At 45.5% G+C, this 21,613-nt stretch overlaps 1 protein-coding gene across 2 annotated transcripts in view; it reads left to right on the top strand.

Annotated features, from left to right (window-relative positions):
• Positions 1–21,613, top strand: part of LOC138266850 (chloride channel protein ClC-Kb-like) — a 436,514-nt gene that overhangs the window by 248,273 nt on the left and 166,628 nt on the right. For both annotated transcript variants that reach the window (XM_069215547.1, XM_069215546.1), the window contains exons 14-15: positions 12,797–13,010; positions 13,238–13,371. In XM_069215547.1, coding sequence (XP_069071648.1) covers positions 12,797–13,010; positions 13,238–13,371 — 348 coding nt within the window. The remainder of the gene's footprint in view (positions 1–12,796; positions 13,011–13,237; positions 13,372–21,613) is intronic.

Raw genomic sequence — 21,613 nt, 5'->3', positions numbered from 1 at the left:
TGCACAGCATGTGTATCTGCAGCTACACATGCCATCGAACGGAAAATGTCACTTACCCAGTGTACATCTGTTCGTGGCATTAGTCGCTGCAGATTCACATGCGCCCACCCGCCTCCCCGGCAGCCTGTAGCCGTTTAGAAGTTGATCTTGAACATTTGTAAATTTGTAAATATATTACTTTAAACTTCATTATGTACATACGTATTCACTCCATTGCATGGGCACTATTACTAGTATACACAACTCCTACCTCACCCTCTGCGGGGAAAACAATCTAAGATGGAGTCGACGCCTATGCGCAATGGAGTCGAAATGGGAGGAGTCCCTCGGTCTCGTGACTCGAAAACTTGTAACACTCCGAGCCCAACACCAGATGGCGGGATGTGCACAGCATGTGAATCTGCAGCGACTAATGCCACGAACAGATGTACACTGGGTAAGTGACATTTTCCATACAATTGTACCTAGAATTTCAACGCATATATATACATATATATATATATGTGTCTACATATCTATGCAGCCTATGTTAAAAGCTAAAAAATGCCCAATTTTCATTAAGTATTTCTTCAATAAATATCAAACCAGTCTCAAGTATTTCTGTAAGTCAGAAAAAGAGAGCCATACAGTGCATAAACCTCCTTTATTGAAGAGAAACTGCATTGAAATGCAAAGGCAGTGTTAGCCTTTAAAACAGTAATGTAAAAACTGGCACTGTGCTGTTAAGACGTTCAGAACCTCCAGTATCTCTCTAATTAAAATTAAATACTACTTCTCAAGACTTCACCTGACATCTTGTCACTTTTTCAGTGAAAATAGATAATTTTCTGACAGGATTTTCCAATAATAAAATGCCATCTCTTTTTGTCAACTGCCCTGCCTGTGGAGAAAAGAAAGCACAGACTGATCCTCACTCAGTCTGCATCGTATTTCTACCTAACACACATATACTTGAGACCTGCAGTCACTGTCAACACCTTTCAAACAGAACTTTAAAAGACAGGGAGAAGATAAGTTTCCATGTTCTGCAAGAGAGAGAAAAGGCAACATCAGGAGTATCCAGGTCTGCCTTTGTTCATGAAAAGGTCTCCAAGGACAACAGACTGCAAACTATAGGGCGTCACACTCTCCATCGACGGCAATAAAACGTCATACGACGTAGAAGCACCACTCACCAGCAAATAATCCCTCACCTAAGAAGCCTCGTCGACCTCAAGAACCCAAGATTTACCTACAGTCAAAACCAACGAACGCAGACCTTTATCTGCAACATCAAGGACTTCTTCTCATGGCTCTACAAGAGGACCATTGTCTCATGTCAATCTATCACCAAGATGGCTAGAGAGCTTCTGAAGGGGTCCGGCCCCACAGAGTCCGGACTCACAGTATTCGCAAGTTTATTCTTCTACACAGTTTCCCCCAAGGACACTGTCACCAATTCCTCAGATGGAGGGGACTGTGTGTACAGCAACACCTGGGTCTCAGAAACACTCCAGGGTATACCTAGAGTGACTGATACTCCCAAATCACGAACGAGGAGTAGATCACAACATAGAACTAAAACAAGATCACTCTCTCCTACTAGGAGATCTCATCACACTAGGTCACGTCATCAAAGGCACAGATCTACTTCCTGGTCGTCTACAACCACATCAACCGTACGAGATTGCTCACCTACTCTAATGGACACTTCCCCGGCAAGAGTATCCCCGGTGGTCGATATCTACAACTTTAATGAAGTAATAAATTAAATATCGACAACCCTGCTCCCACGACATTGTCCTCTGTAATTTTTGAAAGTCTACACTATTGGTCCCCTTCAAGACAGCTCCTTCCTCCGGTTCCAGGCCTCCTACAACCGGTGATAGACATTTTCCTCACTCCAGCATCTTTACGTGCAGCTCCACCAAAAATACTGAAGAAATACAAGGTCCAAAATCAGGACCCTTTATTCTTAAGAACTGACCCATCACCAGTATCAGTCATCTTAGCGGCGGCCAGAAAGACACATTCTATTGTTTCCTCATCATCTGTACCCCCAGATAAAGAAAGTAAATATATTGACTCTTTGGGGAGAAAAATATGCCGCACATCAAGCTCCTTTATGAAGGTATCCAGAGCTTCCACACCCTTGGGTAGATCTGACAGGTCTCTCTGGGATTCACTTTCCAGATTTGCTGAGAAACTACCCAGAGAGGATAGACAGGATTTTCAAGAGATCCTACAGGAAGGAGGCTTGGTGGCAAGACAAATAATTAGTGCAAATGCGGATGGCTCAGACTTAGCCGCTCAAGGATATGCCCATGATGGAATATGTGCCAGACGATCATCTTGGCTTTGCCTGAAAAGTCTCAAACTGAGACACAACAATGGAGCATGAACCTCCAGTTCACAGCAACTCTTTATATGGGTCTCATATAGATGATGAGATGGCTAAAATGAAAATGGAGCTAGATACGCTCAAGGCCATAGGTCTGGACAATCGTAAAGATTTCCGTAGAAGGTAAAGACCTTAAAACAGGTGCCCCTACCATCAGAGGGTTCAATCCCTCACTGGGCGGCAAGTCAGTAACAAAGACAAGGGAAACCCCAATACCAGTTCTTTAAACAAATGAGTGACTGAGGAGCTAGCAAGCAGACAACTTCCATCTGTGTCGAAAACTCCAGACAAACAACGAGATGTCACTTCCCCCAGTTCTGTCAACCACTCTGGTAGGGGGAAGTATCAGCAATCATCTAGATGATTGGAGTTCCATAACTTAAGACAGCTGGGTCCTAAAGATTGTAGAAAATGTGTATGCACTACGCTTCAGGTCTCCCTCCCTTATGAGTCTCACCCTCAAAAACACCTGGACATCAACAACTGCTTCTGCAAAACAAAGTTGTCACATTACTTTAGAAAAGAGCCATTGAAGAGTTCCCAACCTCTCAAAGGGGTCAAGAGGTGTACGTCTGTTACATTCTTGTGAGGAAAAAAGGTCCAGACAGACACCTCAGACCCATTCTAGGCCTAAGACTTCTCAACAAACACATTTTTGAAGAAAAATTTGGAATGCTTGCCCTTCATCAGATTTACCCCCAGTACCATCAGGAGGACTGGATGTGTTCCATAGATCTACAGGATGCCTACTTCCACATCCCTGTAGCTAAGAAGCACCGGAAATTCCTGCGACTCAAAGTAGGATCCAAACACTACCAGTACAAAGCACTACCCTTCGGTCTGAAGTCAGCTCCTTTCACGTTTTCCAAGTCCATAGAGGTAGTGGCATCACACCAGTGGAGAAAAAAGATCTTCATTTATCTGTACCTCGATGATTGCCTAGTGAAAAGTTCCTCCCCAATTCAGACAATACAACACTACCATATCTGTTTGAAAACCCTCCAGTATCTCGGTTTTCAGGTCAATCTAGACAAGTCCATACAGGCTCCAACACAAGACTACATTACTTAGGAGCAACCCTGGATACAAACCTCACAAAAGTGTCACAATCTCCTTCACACTTTGCGTCGGTCTGCCAGACAAATAGCTTCACTTCTGGGTTCCATGGCCTCCTGCATTTTCATTGTTCCAAATGCCAGATTACATATGAGACCACTTCAAGAAAATCTGGAGGATCAATGGAGTCAATTCGCAAACAAATGGCATGACAGATTAACTCTGTCCAAACTTAATGGTCTGAGCAAGCAGGGGGACACTCGATCTCGCCCCCTATCTCGGGAAGCACGGACCATCTGGAACTGGGTATTAGCGAGGAAGTTGTGAATCACAGCCATCCACCTCCCAGAAGTCCAGAACACACATCCGGACTCCCTCCGTCAACGTTTCACCGACTCGCATGACTGGGTTCTTCACAATGACATGCAAGACATCATTAAGACCGGGGGTATCCTCAAATAGACCTGTTTGCTGATGAAAACAACAACAAAATGCAGAGACTTCGCATCCAGGTTACACCAACCAGGAAAAAAGGGGAATGCCCTATTGATAGACTGTTCAGGGACATTTCTGTAAGCTTTTCCACCCAGTCCCCTGATACAGTCATCAACAAATTCTACAGAGCTAGGACCAGAATGATCCTGACAGCCCCAGAGTGGCCTTACCAGTGGTGGTACATGGACCTTCTACATCTATGGGAAAGGCCACACAAGAGACTGCCGTGCAGATCGGATCTCCTTCACAAGCTTGAGGGGAAGATATTCCACCCAAACTTTTCTTGCTGAGCTTGACAGCATGCCTCTTGAATTCCTGCTATATGGTCATCTAGGTGTTTTGCAGGAAGCAATGGACATTCACAAGGAGTCAAAAAGACCATCAAAAAAGTTCCTATTAATTTAAACAGAAAAGATTTTATTTGTGGTGGACCCAGAATGGCTTTCATCCAATTCTGGGTCAGGAGGATGTCATACTGCCCTACCTCCTTCACCTCGCAAAATCAGGTTTGCAGTTTTCATAGATTAAGGTACATCTTGCAGCTATAACTGTTTATCCAAAATCAGCTCCTCATACATACTTCTTTCGAATGCCTGTGGTTAAAGATTTTCTAGAGGGCTTAAGAAAAGGTTTTCCTCCTGCTTGTTCACCTTCTTCTCCTTGGGAGCTGAATGTGGTATTTTCAAAACTCATGGGTCCCCCTTTTGACCCTTTACATAAAGCTTCTCTACAACAGCTTACATGGAAGATGACCTTTCTTGTTGCTATCACTTCATCACATAGACTTAGCGAAATTCAAGCTCTCTGTGCCAAAGAGCCTTACACAGTGTTCCATGATAACAGGATAGTGTTGAAGACCCATCCTAGAGTCCATCCCAAAGTTGTATCTGATTTTCACATTAACCAAACTAGCTCACTTCCAACGTTCAATTCCAAACTTTTAGATCTGGAAAGAGTACTAAAGTTTTATCTGGATAAAACAAAAGACATCAGACAGTCTGATCATTTGTTTGTGAACTATGGTCCTATGAGAACAGGCATTGGTGCTGCTAAACAAACAATTTCCAGATGGATAATTTCTTGCATTGTTTTTTCTTACCAGTTAGCTAACAAGCACTTGTCAGCCCAAAACCCACTATACAAGGGGCAAGGTGGCAACAGCAGCCCTTCTGAAAAATGTCCCCATCTCCAAAAACTGCAAAACAGCGATGTGGACATCTATGAATACTTTCACAAGGCATTACTGTCTAGACTAGGTGTCTTCAACCATATCCTCCTGACCTACTATTGGATGTAATCACTGTAAAATATAATCATGTGCATTAACGTTATACTATGACCACTGTAGGCAGGATTATGGGTAGAGACCGCACAAGCCCTTCAAGCAAGGTTATCTGAAGAACAGCCAGGAAAAAGCTTACCAATATTCACAGTCGTCTACTGACTAGTGAAGTAACATTCAAGCCATTACATGCCATCTGGTACAAATGACATAACCACAGCAAAATATCTCCCTAACTCCGTTTGAATTATCATTCGTCTCAATTTTAAATGTGGTTTAGAATTGCAGTTGTTCATCTTCATCGGCATATTGGGAAAATACACATATTTGTCTACCATTTTCAGTTTTGGGCAAACAGACTTAATTTCCCAGAAGATAAACCTTTTCTGAGAAAACATGTTTTCCTTTAAAATAGCAGTTTTCATTTTTAGGAAATATACAGTCCCTAAACTAGCTTGTAATTTTCAAGTACTCATTGCGCCTCATTATGAGTTTGGAGGGCGGCAGAGGCCACCCGCCAAACTCATAACGGCGCAGCGGTGTCAGCAGTCGGACCGTGGTGGCTCTGCCGCAGTCATACAAGGGCAGTCGGACTGCCCTGTCTGCGGTGGTCCGACCGCCATCGCGAGCCGCCACATTCATAATGAGGACCATAGTTACAAACGCTTCACAGAGACATAGGTGGCTATTATGACCATGGCGGTCTTCTGACAGCCAAGGTAAATGCGGTGGTCCCACCGCCAACAGGCTGGGGGTGAAGACCGCGACATTATGAGTGTAGCTGGTTGGCCTCTGCCAACTCGTCACATTTCCACTCATACCACCATGGCGGTCGAAGCCGCTAGGCCGGAGATATTAATCTCCGACCCGGCGGTCCACAGAAGGCTGCCGGCGGCATTTGGGGCCGCCTTTCCACCAGAGTTTCCGCGGCGGTATCACCTCCACAATAAACCTGGCGGAAAGGATATTGGTGACAGGGAGTTCCTTCCCTTTCACCGGTAGACGACTCCCCCACCCCCAACTGCAATCTCCTCCAAAAACAGCGCCCTCCTCCCTCAACTCTCCAACCCCCTCCAAACACAGCACGCCCACCCCCCCCAAACACAGTGCCCCCTCCCTCCCACTCCCCCTCCGAACACTGCACCCCCTCCCCAGATACATACACATGCACACAGACACCTGCACGCACCACGCATACACTCATTCACCTACACTTACATACGTGCATTCAATCACACACATTCAAACACGCATTCACAACAACACTCACTTGCATACAAACAAGCATTCACAGCAGCACACACACTCACATATACACATGCATACACACTTACATGCATACACGCACTCACTTCAACGTTCAGAAACGCATACACACATCCATGGACACACGCAGACACCACACACTCACACGCACACATGACACCCCCCACCCTCCCACTCTCCTCCTCAGTCAGACGATCACCTTACCTGGTCCAGGGAGAAGGTCGTCCGGCAGGGAATGGGAAAGGGCACTTCCACCACTGGCAGAGTACTGCTAGCAGGACACCGCCAGGCGGTATTATTGGACATAATATGGCGGGTGGAGCCATACTGGCGGGACAGGGCCGGTGGCGGAACCGCCACAGCGCCTCCGACCGCCAGCATGACTACTGCAGGATTTCCACCCCAAGTGTGGCAGAAATCCTGCAGTACTCGTAATATGCTAGTCGGAAGACCACCAGCACTGGTGGTCTTCTGGCGCCCGCAGCTTTGGTGGTCTTCTGAGAAGACTACCAAAGTCGTAATGAGGGCCGTATTCTGCTTCAAATGGCCAGGTATTTCAATCATAGCCCATAGATGCCCACCATAACACCAAGGATGCCTTATTTATGCCAATAATGCCTGCCATTATACCTGGGCCAACACTGTGCTAAGGCTGGACACCGTATTGGCTAGGATTCCCACCATATATCAGTCATGGCCATAATTCGGAGAGTGTCAGACACCATCATTATGCAGGGATGTATTAAAGTAGACCAGTCATACCCTTAATAAATCAAGTCCCAGACTTCAATTGGTCAGCAGTGCTCAGGCTACATGATCCTTCGTTCACACGTATGGTGAGACTGACATGGCCTATGACACGGCAAATCTCCTTGTGACTTAGCTAGATTGAGACTGGATACAGATGGTCATGTGGCAGACGCCTTAGGCCGACACAATGTGTGTTTGAGTGCTATCAAAAGGCCCTGCCTTTGGGTTGGCTGGATGTCACTCTGAGGTTGCTGGAATGAGAAGTGATGCCTTCTTTAACAGCCCTGATTCTCTGTAAGAGATACTGGGCTTTCCTTCACCTCTCAGAGCTACTTTGAGGGTGCTGGCGAGCTACCAGTAGCTCCCGAGCTAATCATTGGAGACCCCTGGTCTAGACTCAGATATTAAGACAGACACTCAAGTGGGACAGGTTTGGCTATAACTCTCCAACCTAAATCATCAACATAATTCAGAAATTTGGGTTAACTCTTTGATGGAAAAAGTACTTTTTCACAACTGATTATCTAAGCCAATGTTAAACTTGTGCATTTGCAGCAAATCTTTATTACACCTTATCACAGAACTTGTACCTCGTCAATCTCCTTTTGTTCTGAGACTGTTTTGCAGTTTTATATAGTGCAAACTCGACCAAAGGTATTGGAATACTTTACGAGAGCACCAGTTACATTACACAAGAAGACATTCATTTTTGGTAGGCACAGGAAGATTAAGTGATTTGTCCAGAATCACAGGGTGTTGAGCCGACATTGAGACTCGAAAGTGGTCCCCTAGCTCCAAAGTCAGCAGCTCGTGCCGTTACGCCACTCGGGCCATTACACCACATCCTCTCTCTAGAGCTACAAATCTAATCAGTTTGAGCAATTATTTCTGATGAGAAAATTGAAGGACTAGTGAATATCACTACCAGTTCAGCTCTTAAGTTATTTATGGATGTAATGTTTCTCCATCAACAGACAGCTGATTAATAAGAGCAGACATAAGCTACAGTGCAAACCATCCTGAACCTTACAACTGCTATTGTCTAATTGGTAAACATCCACATTTTTTTATCTGGCCCAGTACAAAAACTTCAATTGCTGCAAGCCGATTTCAGCATGATACAATTGAGTGCTTCACCTTCAGGCAGTGGATCCAGGCATGGTGCCACAAGGCAAGGATGGTTTGACACAAGTGTGTTTACTCAGTGTGTAAACAGAAATGTTTTTTGAGAGCGTGGTCCTCCTGTTTTGCCATTGTTCCACATTGCAGACTACAAATTAAACTGTTCAGGAAGAACTGCATGTCAAGTGGTGGAAAATATCTAGGCGTTTGGAGGATCACACTGACACCACCATAGGAATTAGCCAAGGCATGGTATGAAAAACATATGGTAGGCTTGGACGTCTTAGAGACAAAACACCAAGTAACAATGACCAAATGTGCATTTCTGTCAGGATTCAGAGCACACCTTGAGAGCCTGACCACAAAGGATTACTGGGCATTGTAAGACAGGTCTTTGCACATACATTTAGAAAAGCACAAGCCTTGCAACTAGGGCTTCAAACCTTTTTGCCAAGTATCCAAAGAAAAAATAATGAGGCTATTTATAGACAACATTTCGACCATTTGCTATATTCAGAGTCATTGGGGAAGAAGGTTTGCATCTCCGATCTCCCACGTAGCCCAGTTTCTGTGGAAATGGATAATCCAGGAGGGTGATTTCCTCATTTCAACACAATAGTAAGGGAGACAACCTAACAGATGCCCAGGTAAATGAGAATGGAGATTAAATATTCACAGAAGTAAAAAAGTTCACAATGGGGAAACCACACTACACCTTTTGGCAATTCTTACGTGCACGAGATTTACAGATACACTACCCTTGGACCTTGTCCTCAAACAGAAAGGTAAAAAATAAAACCAGGCTTGTTGAGACTCTTTCCTCCAACATAAAGGTAGCACCAGCTGGAGTAATTAATACAGACGTTTCTAAACTTCAAACGCCATATACAAGTAAGACTTAAGTTCTTGACTTATAAAGGCTGAATACAGTTTTAGACTTACTGCTGCAAGGTATATATCAACTAATTACACAAATTATCAACCAAAGAATTCTACTAAGCGTCTTACAGACAACCTTAATCTAAACTGAATGTACATTTTAATTTTTTTGGACCCTAGTGATGTCTTGACCTGTGTTTTTTCAGAAGTCTTTACCCTGGAGAAAAGGTCACTACATACACTTAACATGAACAGTTTGTTGCTGTTACATAGATAGGGCTAAGGAACTGCAGAAAATGGGTTAACTACATGATGTCTTTATTAAGCTTTGAAGGGGCAATTATCTCACAGCGGAATGTTGTCTCATGGATCTCTTTTTCCGTTGCTACTTGCCACAATAAAGCCACAGGAGAACACTTGGAAGAGTGGCAGCTTTTTCAGCTAGAGGACTGACAGTAACCATGGCTCTATATACAAAAGTGCTGTGAAACTGGGTTGTTTGGTGACTGAGGTGTTCAAGCAACAGCCACAATCCCTATCCGGGTGCATCAAAAAAGTCACTAAATTAATCTTTGCTTTACCCTTTAGAAGCTTGGCACAAAAGCAGTCAGGCTTAACTTGGAGGCAGTGTTTAAAGTACTTATGCAGCACCCAAACAGTAATAAAGTGAAAACACTATGCAAGAAAAATCCCATACTAATTTAGAACAATAGATTACATTTTAATAAATTTCACACTAAAATGATAAGAATCCAATCAGTAGAACCAGAGTTACGGATTTTAAACGTTTAAGGTAAAAACTAGCACCTAACAGATCAAAGTCCCTTCAGTGGACATCAACTCGAGCAAGACCTGGTCAAAGTAAAAAAATATGGCCAACCATGATGTGTGGCGCAAGTCAGATACAAGAAGTACAGTGGGCTGGTCGGTGCTTACCTTCAGACTTAGAAGGAATTCTGACAAAAATGTTCTGAGAAGGTAAAGTTCAGCAGGGCAAGGCTGCAGGCGGTGTCTGAGCAGGGAGCGTCGTCGTCAGAGAGCCGCTGAACAAAGTCACAGTGAAGATTTCTACGATGACTGGCAATACTGCTTGGGTGCATAGACAAGCAAATTAGTCTTGGTCTTCTCTTGGTTCTCAGAGCTGTTTTTAGTAAAAAAAAATTGAACTTCTAAGTTTTGTATTTTGGCCATCTAGGCACCTTTACTAGGACTGGAGGGGCTCAACTTGCGGGTTTAGGACTCACTCAGACTGGGTCCAGGTGTGGGATCAAGATGGTTGGAATCTTTTCTGACCCTGAGGCTCTGAGCAGGAAGCCAGCCAGCTAGCCCTTGGAGTCACTATGGTAGTCCTGGGTTCAAGTAATGAAACAGGGCTCAAACAGCAGGGCAAGCCTCTGAAGGTACAAGGAAGTCTCCAGGCAGCAGAACAGCACTTCCATGTTCAGCAAAGCAATCTTGTGGAGTCACAGTAGACCACAACAGCAGATAGTCCTCTAAAGGTCCTTCAGCAGGTCAAAACATAAACTGAAGAGTGGGTCTAAAGATCCCCTTTTACCTGTTGTGCCTTCTTTGAAGTAGGAGCAGGATCTGGCGAATTCCCTTTGAAGTGCTTGAAGTTTCCTTTCTCCCCTGTCCTGGCTCCAAGCTGGCTTCATGAACAATGCTGGGCTGACAGCCAATTCACTTGTAAGTGGGGTTGGACCCAGCTCCACCCCTTCCTGCCAGTTGATGGCCCATGCAGGAACATCAAATCCCACTATTGTGTGGCTGTCTGGGAGGAATATACATAGTCCAACTACCAACTATACCCAGTCATATGACCCATGATAAGGCTGCAGACACCAGATGATTAGAGTAGGAAAATGCCAACATCCTAAAAGTGGCATTTTCAAATTGTAACTTAAAATCCGACTTTATCATTAAGGAGGATTTAAAATTACAATTTCTCAGACACCAAACATGAAATGTTCATCTGTTCCCAATCAAATGTTAGCATTTATTAAATGTATTAAGGCAGCCTAGTGTTATCCTATGGGAGAGGTAGGTCTCACAGTAGTAAAAAGATATGAAGGAGTTTTTCACTACCAGGACATGTAAAACTTAAAAGTACATGTCCATCCTTTTCATTACAATGCACCCTGCCTTATGAGCAATATAGGGCCTATCATAGGGGTGACATGACATATGCAATAAAAGGGGAGTATAGGGTTTGGCAAGGGGGTTATATTGCCAGGCGAAGTGGCAGTTCAAAACTGCATTGAGGCTGCAATGGCAGATCTGGGACATGTATTAAGGAGCTATGTAGGTGAGTGGCACAATAAGGGCTGCAGGTTCACTAGTAGCATTTATTTAACAGACCCTTGGGGTATGTTACACCCTCTGCAAGGACTTATTAGTCAATTAAATATGACAATTTTGCCATGTTTAAAGGAGAGGGCACAAGCACTTTAGCACTTGTTAGCAGTAGGAAAGCGCACAGAGTCCTAAGGCCAACAAAAACGAATTTGAGCAAAAAGTGGAGGGCAAAGGAAAAAGGTTTGTGGGCGACTTTAGAGATGGCCAAGTCTAACAGATGCTAATTCTGGACATTGGTGAAAAAGATACATAGTGAATACCATTCACCTTTGTCAAGCAATAATGCTTGTGCCAGGATTGAAGCAAGAATGGAGTAGGCAATGCTGTAGATCTATGTTACGTCATTAAGGTGAGCATCACTGTCTGTTCCCAGTGGTTAAATGCAGCTTGCTATTCCAGTTCAAAGCATGTAAGTCTATGTCTAAACTTCCAGTGCTGGAGTAAAACATGTTTCCTATCTTTAACTATAGTTCCTCAGTCATGGTACGTATCATACATTCACACATGATCTACTAAAAAATGTAATGAAACTTTATATGTGTGTGGCACGCTTAGAATGTAAAGATGACCTTCAGGACAGATGTTTAGAAGCTATCTACCTCATTGATCAGAACAAAGTATGCAAAGTATGTATGCCTATGTGTTAAAGTATTACATCTGTCTGTTTAATAATCTATATTACACATACAGAGTTGTGTCACATGATGAGGGGAGCAATTCAAACTTGTAAATCTATAAAAGACACTAGGGGCCCGATTTAGACTTTGGTAAACAGGATAACCGCAAACTCAATGGACTACCCTACCCACCAAACCCTCTTGGTCTGCCTACTTCATTTAGCGATGGGAGGACCTTAACTTTTCCATATGCAGATCCCCCGTTAGTTCTGTTGACAGAAAACCTCCTCCACTGGCCCAACAAAATATATAACCTTCAGAAGAAGGACATTATTTTTTATATCCATCATCACCTGGAAAGACATGGCGCCTGATGATGAAGGCCAGAAACTTGAACATGGATAGCAAAGGGAAAATTCACATCTTTTATTGCTGTTTCAACCATTGTATGACCTCCTTCAAGTATGAATGTCTGCTCTTCTTTAGATCTAGAAGTTCTAATGCTAATGAGTATGTTTACACTGTCATATCAAACTGCTTCTTAGCAACATGAAACAATTTTGTGATGATGTGAATTCGTGCTCCCTTTCCTAGGTGCAGCTGCATTCTCCGGGGCTGTGACACAAACCATCTCCACAGCAGTTCTGGTGTTTGAGCTCACTGGACAGATGTCACACATTCTGCCTGTCTTGATTGCTGTGTTGATTGCCAATGCAATAAGCCAGAGGTCGCAGCCTTCCTTCTTTGATGGCATCATCATCGTCAAAAAGCTGCCATACCTCCCTAAACTCACAGTGGGGAAAACAGGGTGAGTCTGCATTGCAACGTCAAAATTGTACTTTACAGCTGAACATCATCTGGGCTCTGCCAAGATTCAGAATGGCTACTTTTAGTTCTAGTTCTGCCTGTTAAGGCTTACCTTCTAAAAAAACCTACTAAGTTAAAGTTTATGCTTAGATTTCTAAGTTTTGATGTTATCAAAAATTGTCTCCTTCCTGTCTTGTGAGAGTTTGTTCTGATGTTTAATTTTTCCAGAGCTCATGACATCTATGCAGAAGACTTCATGATCACTGACCTGAAATACTTGGTGAAGGGCTTCAAGTACAAGGACATCCGTGATCTGCTGAAAGTGTCAGACCTGAGGCAGTTTCCACTGGTGGACTCTCAAGGTGAGCAGAAGAATGAGAGGCTGCAGGTCCATCATCCCCTACAGCATAAAGTTAGTAAGGCTAACCTATGTGGAAGCAACAGTACTCCACAGAACACATCTGTACACATAGCCTTCAGCATGACCAAGGAAGACCACTGACACTCACCTGCTGGGTTGTATAAGTCTCAAGATGTCTCCAAATCTTATTTATACTAAGCCTCCCATTAAGCAGAGGTGTAAACACCTCTGCACTGGTGCTACTGGCCCACTGATTGTGAAAAGGTCACAGGCCGTGCATGAAAACCTTTGTTATCCAGTATTGGATCTTTCATAAATTCACATGCTTGAATCATCCCCGTCATCGAAGTGGGAGTCCCACAGTACATAAAATAGCAATAATTAACAAATAATCTTTTTTTGCCATAGGCTATAATGGAGACAGAAATTGCTCATATAGCCTATCCATGTCCTTTTGTGAAAGGACCCAAACCTGCCTGCTGTCCAATCAGGCACCAGTACCCTCTAGAACCTTCTCCAGAGAAGCTCCCTTCCTCAGATTTTCTACCGCATGTCGTGTGAAGGAGTCTCCCTGAGCTCTGCTCAGTTTTTCTTCTACTTCAGAACATTTTCTCTCAAAAAGAATTGAAAATATGTCGGATTCTTCTAGAAAAGGCCTTTTCCGCCCTTGCAAGACCTGTGGAAAGAAAAGGCTCCATGTGGATGACCCACATAAAGACTGTTTGTATTGTCACTACCCACAACACCAGGTTAAAGACTGCAAGATATGTCGCACCTTCTCCACAAAGACCCTCAGAGACCGTGAGGGCAGGCTCCTGACATGGTTACAGGCTAAATCCTGTACTTCAGGTGAGGAGAGTGGGTCAGAGAGGCCGCATAAAAGGTCCAAATCTGAGGACCTGGGCCACACAGAAAAATCTAGGAAGAGGCAGAAATCACATCATGGGAAGGGCTTACAGACTTCAGTCTCCTCTGAGCCTTCCTCTCCTCTTCAGAAAAAGGAGTCCTATCGTCTCTCTCCTTCTTCAGAGCCTTCTACTTCTGGAAAAGTGATTCTAAAAATCAGATCGATGACGACACCACCGTCGACGACCGTGACGATGACGACGGTACCTACAACTATCGTCTCCACTACATCGTCGACGAGACCGTCGTCAGCGTCGACTACTTTAACATCGACGGTAAGGGCTCCTATCCCCTCACTCAAGCCTCCGTCGACTAGTACACCATCGACGACAAAGACATCGTCGTTTATAACACCGTCGACGACTGCCCCGTCGACTATAACGTCAGCGACGCCAATGTCATCGGCGGTTTCACCGTCGACGGAGACACCATCAAAGAAGTCATCGTCGACGAAGACACTACCATCGACGACGTCAACGACACTACCGTCGACGAGACCAGCGTCGACGAGACCACTGTCGACGAGACTGTCTACGAGACCATCGTCGATGGAAAAATCTGTACCGTCCACGACTCCATCAACTTTCACGCCATCGACGACGGCACTGGTGCCTGTTAGACAGATAGAGGCGACTCCTGCCTCTTCCAGGTCTCCAGATCTCTGAGCCATGGTCAGGATTACATCTCTGCCCACACCAGACATTTATCCAATAGACACATCTCCAAACAAAGTGTCGACTTTAGTACCCAGTCATCTTCTTGACTGGGAGGAACCTGATGAAGGTCCATTCGGAGATGCACACAGCCCCTCACAGCTCCACATCAAGTACCAAGATGAAGATGACGAGGATGAGTATGACCAATATCAACCATACTACTCTCATCAGGAACAATATTACCAACCAAGAGAGCCTCAGCATAGAGACTCTATACAGATGCCTTCCTCCTTAATCCAGGATTTACAATCTATGCTACAGGATTATAGGAGAAGGTTCCCACTGGCAGCAGAAGATCAGCCACCTGCGCCAGTTTCTCTGGTGACACCAATCAATGTCCCTCCTCTTCCAGCTACTCCAAGAATGACATCCCACTCGGTGTTAGCTGCACCCCCTAGAGATGAAGGTTCCACTTCAGGGGAAGAGGAAGAAGAGGAAGGAGAAATTTCTACTCCGCAACATCCTACTGAGGAATGGGATGATTACTTAGCCCCCACTCCTTCTCCACCACCTCCTCGCCCCTCTGATTCTCCACCCGAGGACATAGGTGGTTTCCATAACCTTATGGACAGAGCTGCTGTACACTTCCACCTTCCAACATCTGTCTCCCAGTCGGAATGTTTCCTACATGATTTTAAGGAGCAATCACGGAAGTCTGTATGGTCCATTCCGATTATTGATTTCATATGGAGCGAAGGTACAAAGATTATGCGAAACCCGGCTACAGTTCCTCCAGTTCCACAAAAACTGGACAAGAAATACAAGGCAACCCAAGATTCTCCGGCATGCCTTACTAGCCATCTAAAGCCTGACTCAGTTATATCACAGGCTGCTCAAAGGTGCTCCAAAAACCCATCGACGCCTATCTCTACTACTCCAGACAAGGAAGAACGGAGATTGGACAATATAGGCAAAAGATTCTCCTCCATGTCAGCAATCACTGTCAGAGCAGCAAATTCTTTGGCAAGTCTAGGTCGATATGACCGCCAAATGTGGTCCGACATGCAACCTTTCTTCGACCTCATCCCTGAAAGAAAGCAAGCAGAGGCACGGAAGATCCTCCAAGAGGGTGAGCGTACGTCGGAAGAAATTATCGACTGCGCTCTTGACATAGCCTCTACTGGTTTTCGTCAACTAGCAGGTGCTGCGGTCTTACGCCGGCAAGGTTGGCTCAAGGCCACATCTTTCAGGCCGGAAGTGCAGTCCCGGATCCTAGACATGCCTTACGATGGCGAATATCTATTTGGCAAACATGTAGATGACGCACTCCAAGCCATCAAGACTGACACAGACACTGCCTAGTCCCTGGGTACCCTGCAGTATCGGAAACAGCCCTTTCGGGGTGCTAGAGGAAGAGGTTTCACCTCATTTAGAGGTTCCTTCCACAGGCAATACCAGCAATCCCAGTATAGGCCTTCCTACCACCAACAGTACAGGCAATGATCGACTGCTTCCTATACCAGACAAGGAGGTAAACGAAGACAGGGTTCACAATCCAGAGATCAACCCAGAAAACAATGATCTTCTACAGGCACCGGCTATGCTCCCCCAATGCCCGCACCATCAGCAAATAGGAGCAAATATTTCCAACTTCATCCAAGAGTGGAAGAAAATAACATCAGACAGATGGGTGCTGGATATAGTGACAAGAGGTCATACCCTGGAATTCATACAAAAGCCACCGCATCATCCACCAACATCAGGCAGTTCTCTCCATCTTCGTCTGCTTCAAGGGGACGTATTCAGCCTTCTTGCCAAAGGAGCTATAGAGGCAGTTCCTGTACAACAACGGGGTCTCGGATTCTACTCCCGGTTTTTCCTCATAAGGAAGAAGTCAGGGGAGTGGCGTCCTATACTAGACCTCAGGAAACTCAACAAGTTCCTTCGGAAGCAATCTTTCCGAATGATCACACTGACAGATATCCTGCACCTCCTCAATCCTGGAGATTTTATGACAACTCTAGATCTCCAGGACGCCTACTTCCACATACCAATACACCGAAAACATCGCAAATATCTCCGCTTTACAGTAGCCGGTGCCCATTATCAGTTCAAAGTCCTACCATTTGGTCTCAGATCAGCTCCAAGAATCTTCACGAAATGCCTTGCCCCGGTCGCAGGTTTCCTCAGAAGCAAGGGTTTCCAGGTGTTCCCATACCTGGACGACTGGCTTATAAAAGCTCCGTCATCTCTGCTAGCTTCCAAAGCGACAAACGCCTGCCTAAAACTATTACACAGTTTGGGTCTAACAGTGAACCTACAGAAGTCAGTCGTGCTTCCCTCATGCAGGAGAGTTTTCCAGGGAGCAGAATTAGACACTATCCAAAACAAAGCATATCTCACTCTAGCAAGTAGCAGAAGCTGACCCACTTAGCTGTCACAATCTCTGCAAAAGAGTTTGTTTCAGTACGACTGTTCAAGTCGCTCCTGGGCATGATTTCCTCAGCCATAGTCCTAGTACGGCTAGCAAGACTCAAAATGAGGCCGCTGCAAGAAGAACTGCAACTTCAATGGACCCAGTCGCAAGGGTCCTTTGACGACTTAATAACTATCACACCAAAAATTCGGCAGGCGTTGAAATGGTGGTCTCACACCAACCACTTCTCCCAAGGTCTTACTTTTCTAGCACCAATAACAGACTTTGGGCCTGATTCTAACTTTGGAGGACGGTGTTAAACCGTCCCAAAAGTGGCGGATATACCACCTACCGTATTACGAGTTCCATAGGATATAATGGACTCGTAATACGGTAGGTGGTATATCCGCCACTTTTGGGACGGTTTAACACCGTCCTCCAAAGTTAGAATCAGGCCCTTTGTCATCACCACGGACGACTCCTTGGAAGGATGGGGAGGCCACTTGCAGGACATGCGCATTCAAGGCAGATGGTCCAAGCTCCAAAAAGAGATGCACATAAACCTGTTAGAGCTAAAGGCGATTCATCTCACGCTCAAGGCTTTTCTGCCACGCATCGCAGGATCATCAGTGTTAGTCAGAACGGACAATACAACAAGTATGTTTTACATCAACAAGCAGGGAGGAACAAGATCCCTCTCCCTCGCAAGAGAAGCTCAGTCTCTTTGGAACTGGCTCACACTGAACAACGTCCGCCTCAGGGCGGAGCACCTGGCTGGGGTCAACAACGCTCTAGCGGACTCTCTCAGCAGGACGGACGACAACTGCCACGAGTGGGAACTCAACCAGACCATACTCGAGGGCATCTTCCAACGATGGGGTCGGCCGATCCTAGACTTGTTTGCCACCAATCTGAACGCCAAATGCCAGTTTTACGCCAGTCGATACCCACTCCCGGGGTCGTGGGGAAATGCTCTTTTGATGAGATGGTCCGGGATCTTTGCATACGCTTTTCCCCCCATCCCACTGATTCCCATGCTCCTCAGGAAAATGAAGGCCGAATGCTGCAGGATCATTCTTATAGCCCCCAAATGGCCCAGACAGTACTGGTACACGGAGCTCCTACTCCGGTCCGTGGCCAATCCAGTCCGCCTTCCTTGCAACCACAATCTTCTGATGAAGAATCGGTCTCATCCCACATCCCGACCCAACTTCACTACAATTGCATGCTTGGCTCCTGAGTACAGAGAGTTTCACGATATGAACATCGATCAAGAATGTAGACTTATATTATCTAAGGCACGAGCAGAGAGCACAAACAAGACGTACAGACTCAAGTGGAAGAGATTTTGTGTTTGGTGCTCTCAGAACAATTTTCACCCATTTCAAATTAACCCTGAGCAAATTCTTTCTTACCTGCTCTCTCTCTCCAAAGCTGGTCTTTGCCATGCATCAGTCAAGATTCGCCTAGCAGCTATAGCCTCATACAGGCGATCGGCTGAGATGCCATCTATCGGCTCATCCAGAGTTATCAAACAGTTTATGAAAGGGCTTTTCCGCACTTTTCCCCCGGTGCGGTTACCTCCGCCAGAGTGGCACCTTAATATTGTCCTTTCCCAGCTCATGTAAGCTCCTTTCGAGCCCATTCATAGGGCGAAACTCAAGTACATCACTTGGAAAGTGGCAACCTTGCTCGCTCTCACCTCTACCAGGAGAGTCAGTGATATACAGGCGTTCACTACTAAAGAACCCTTTTTAGTTTTCTCTGAAGACTTTGTTATGCTCAGAACCAATCCCAAATACATTCCCAATGTGCCATCTTCGTTCCACCTCAATGAACCTGTTATTCTACGAACCTTTTTTCCAAACCCTACTACGATCGCAGAGAAAACTCTACACTCTTTGGACATCAAACGATGCCTAAAAGTTTATCTTCAAAGTACCAAACAAATCAGAAAATCAGACCAACTCCTAGTATCTTATTCTCTTGGACGACAGGGAACAGGAGTAACCAAGGCCACTATAGCCCGATGGATTTCGTCGACAATCCAGTTCTGTCACACCAAGGCAGGAAGACCGCTGACTAGGCGCCTGAGAACCCACTCCACGAGAGCAGTCTCCACATCGGCTGCTTTGTTTCAAGGTATTGCCCTTGATAAAATATGCCAAGCTGCGACATGGAAAACTACGCACTCCTTTACGCAGCACTATTGTTTGGAGTCATCACAAAGAACCGACTCTCTAGTAGGACAAGCTGTTCTACCCCATCTCTTTCATTAAGGTGAGACCTTTCCTTAGTTATAGACAAACGGTTTGAAATGCAAATAACCGTGATTTCTATTATGCTTCCATAATATGTAATATGTATGTATGTGTGTATATATATATATATATATATATATGTTCGATGGCATGTGTAGCTGCAGATACACATGCTGTGCACATCCCGCCATCTAGTGTTGGGCTTGGAGTGTTACAAGTTGTTTTTCTTCGAAGAAGTCTTTTCGAGTCACGAGATCGAGGGACTCCTCCCCTTTCGGCTCCATTGCGCATGGGCGTCGACTCCATCTTAGATTGTTTTCTTTCCGCCATCGGGTTCGGACGTGTTCCTCTTCGCTCCGTGTTTCGGTTCGGAAAGTTAGTTAAATCTCTGAAAATTTGACGGTATTGTTTGCGTTCGGTATCGGGTTAGTTAGAACAGATCGACACCGAATCTTGAAGAGCTCCGGTGACCCTTTGGGGTTTTCGATTCCCCGGGGGGGCCTGGTCGGCCCGACCTTGTGCATCTTCAAGGCTAATGGAACGGACCCCATTCCGCTTCTGCCCTGAATGCCACAACAAGTATCCCTACACAGATCAGCATCTGGTCTGTAATTTGTGTTTGTCTCCCGAACACAAAGAGGATATCTGTGAGGCCTGTCGAGCGTTTCGGTCGAGGAAAACGCTAAGAGACCGGAGAGCAAGAAGACTTCAAATGGCGTCGGTGCCGGCAGGACAACAGCACTTGGAGGAAGAAGAAACCTTCTCCATTGCGGATTCAGATGAGGCCGAAACCGAGCAGACGCCTAAAACCGTGAGTAAAACACCCCTGGCCAAAACTCACGGAAAGTACATAAAAGCCCAGGGGACGCCACCGCCAGCAGGCCATGGCTTAACCCGAAAATTAGGTGACCGGCCATCAGCACCGAAAAAGGGCACGCACGTGTCGAAGTCATCCGACTCCGTTCGAGATACCGGCACAGAAGAGGCTCGACACCGGGTCAGAGCAATCTCAGCATCGAGAGAGGAGCACCGAAACGAGTCGGCACCGAGATATCGGAACACCGAAAGGCAAAAAAGTGTCTTCGGAGCCGAAAAAGATAGTCGAAAAGGTTTCGATACCGAAACATCCGGCCTCGGAACCGAAACCAAGTTCCTACACCGAGGAACAGGGCCTGTCCTCACAGATGCAAGGACACAGATTCGGACAGGAGCTAGAGGCAGGGGAGCCTGATTACACTCAAAGAAGGCTCCATATTCAGAAGGACACAGGAAAGATCAGTACTCTTCCTCCAATCCGAATTAAAATGAAACTTGCCTTCCAAGAGAATGACAAGCAACCACAAGCAAAGGTGGCAAAACAAATAACTCTGCCACCATCACCACAGCGCTCACCACAACCATCACCGGTAGCCACTCCACCAATGATGCAGTCTCCAACTCATACAGGAATGAGTCAAGATGATCCTGATGCATGGGATCTTTATGATGCGCCAGTATCAGATAACAGTCCAGACTATTATCCAGCGAGACCACGACCACCTGAGGACAGTACTGCCTATACACAGGTGGTGTCAAGAACAGCCGCGTTGCACAATGTCACCCTGCACGCAGAACCAGTTGAAGATGACTTTTTGTTTAGTACTGTGTCGTCCACACATAGCCAGTACCAGAGTCTCCCTATGTTACCGGGAATGCTGAAACACTCAAAGCAAGTGTTTCAAGAGCCTGTAAAAGGCAGGGCCATCACTCCAAGGGTCGACAAAAAGTACAAACCTCCACCAACAGACCCTGTGTACATCACGCAGCAATTGACACCGGACTCAGTGGTAGTAGGGGCAGCTCGCAAAAGAACAAACTCACACACCTCGGTAGATGTGCCACCACCCGACAAGGAAAGTCTTAAGTTCAACGCAGCAGGGAAAAGGGTCGCGGCACAAGCAGCCAACCAATGGCGCATTGCAAATTCACAGGCCTTGCTGGCTAGATATGATAGAGCTCATTGGG

Source organism: Pleurodeles waltl, chromosome 12 (assembly GCF_031143425.1).
Source record: "Pleurodeles waltl isolate 20211129_DDA chromosome 12, aPleWal1.hap1.20221129, whole genome shotgun sequence".
Taxonomy (NCBI): Eukaryota; Metazoa; Chordata; class Amphibia; order Caudata; family Salamandridae; genus Pleurodeles; species Pleurodeles waltl.
Note: the sequence above shows the minus strand (reverse complement) of the source record. Positions and strands in the feature narration are given on the sequence as shown.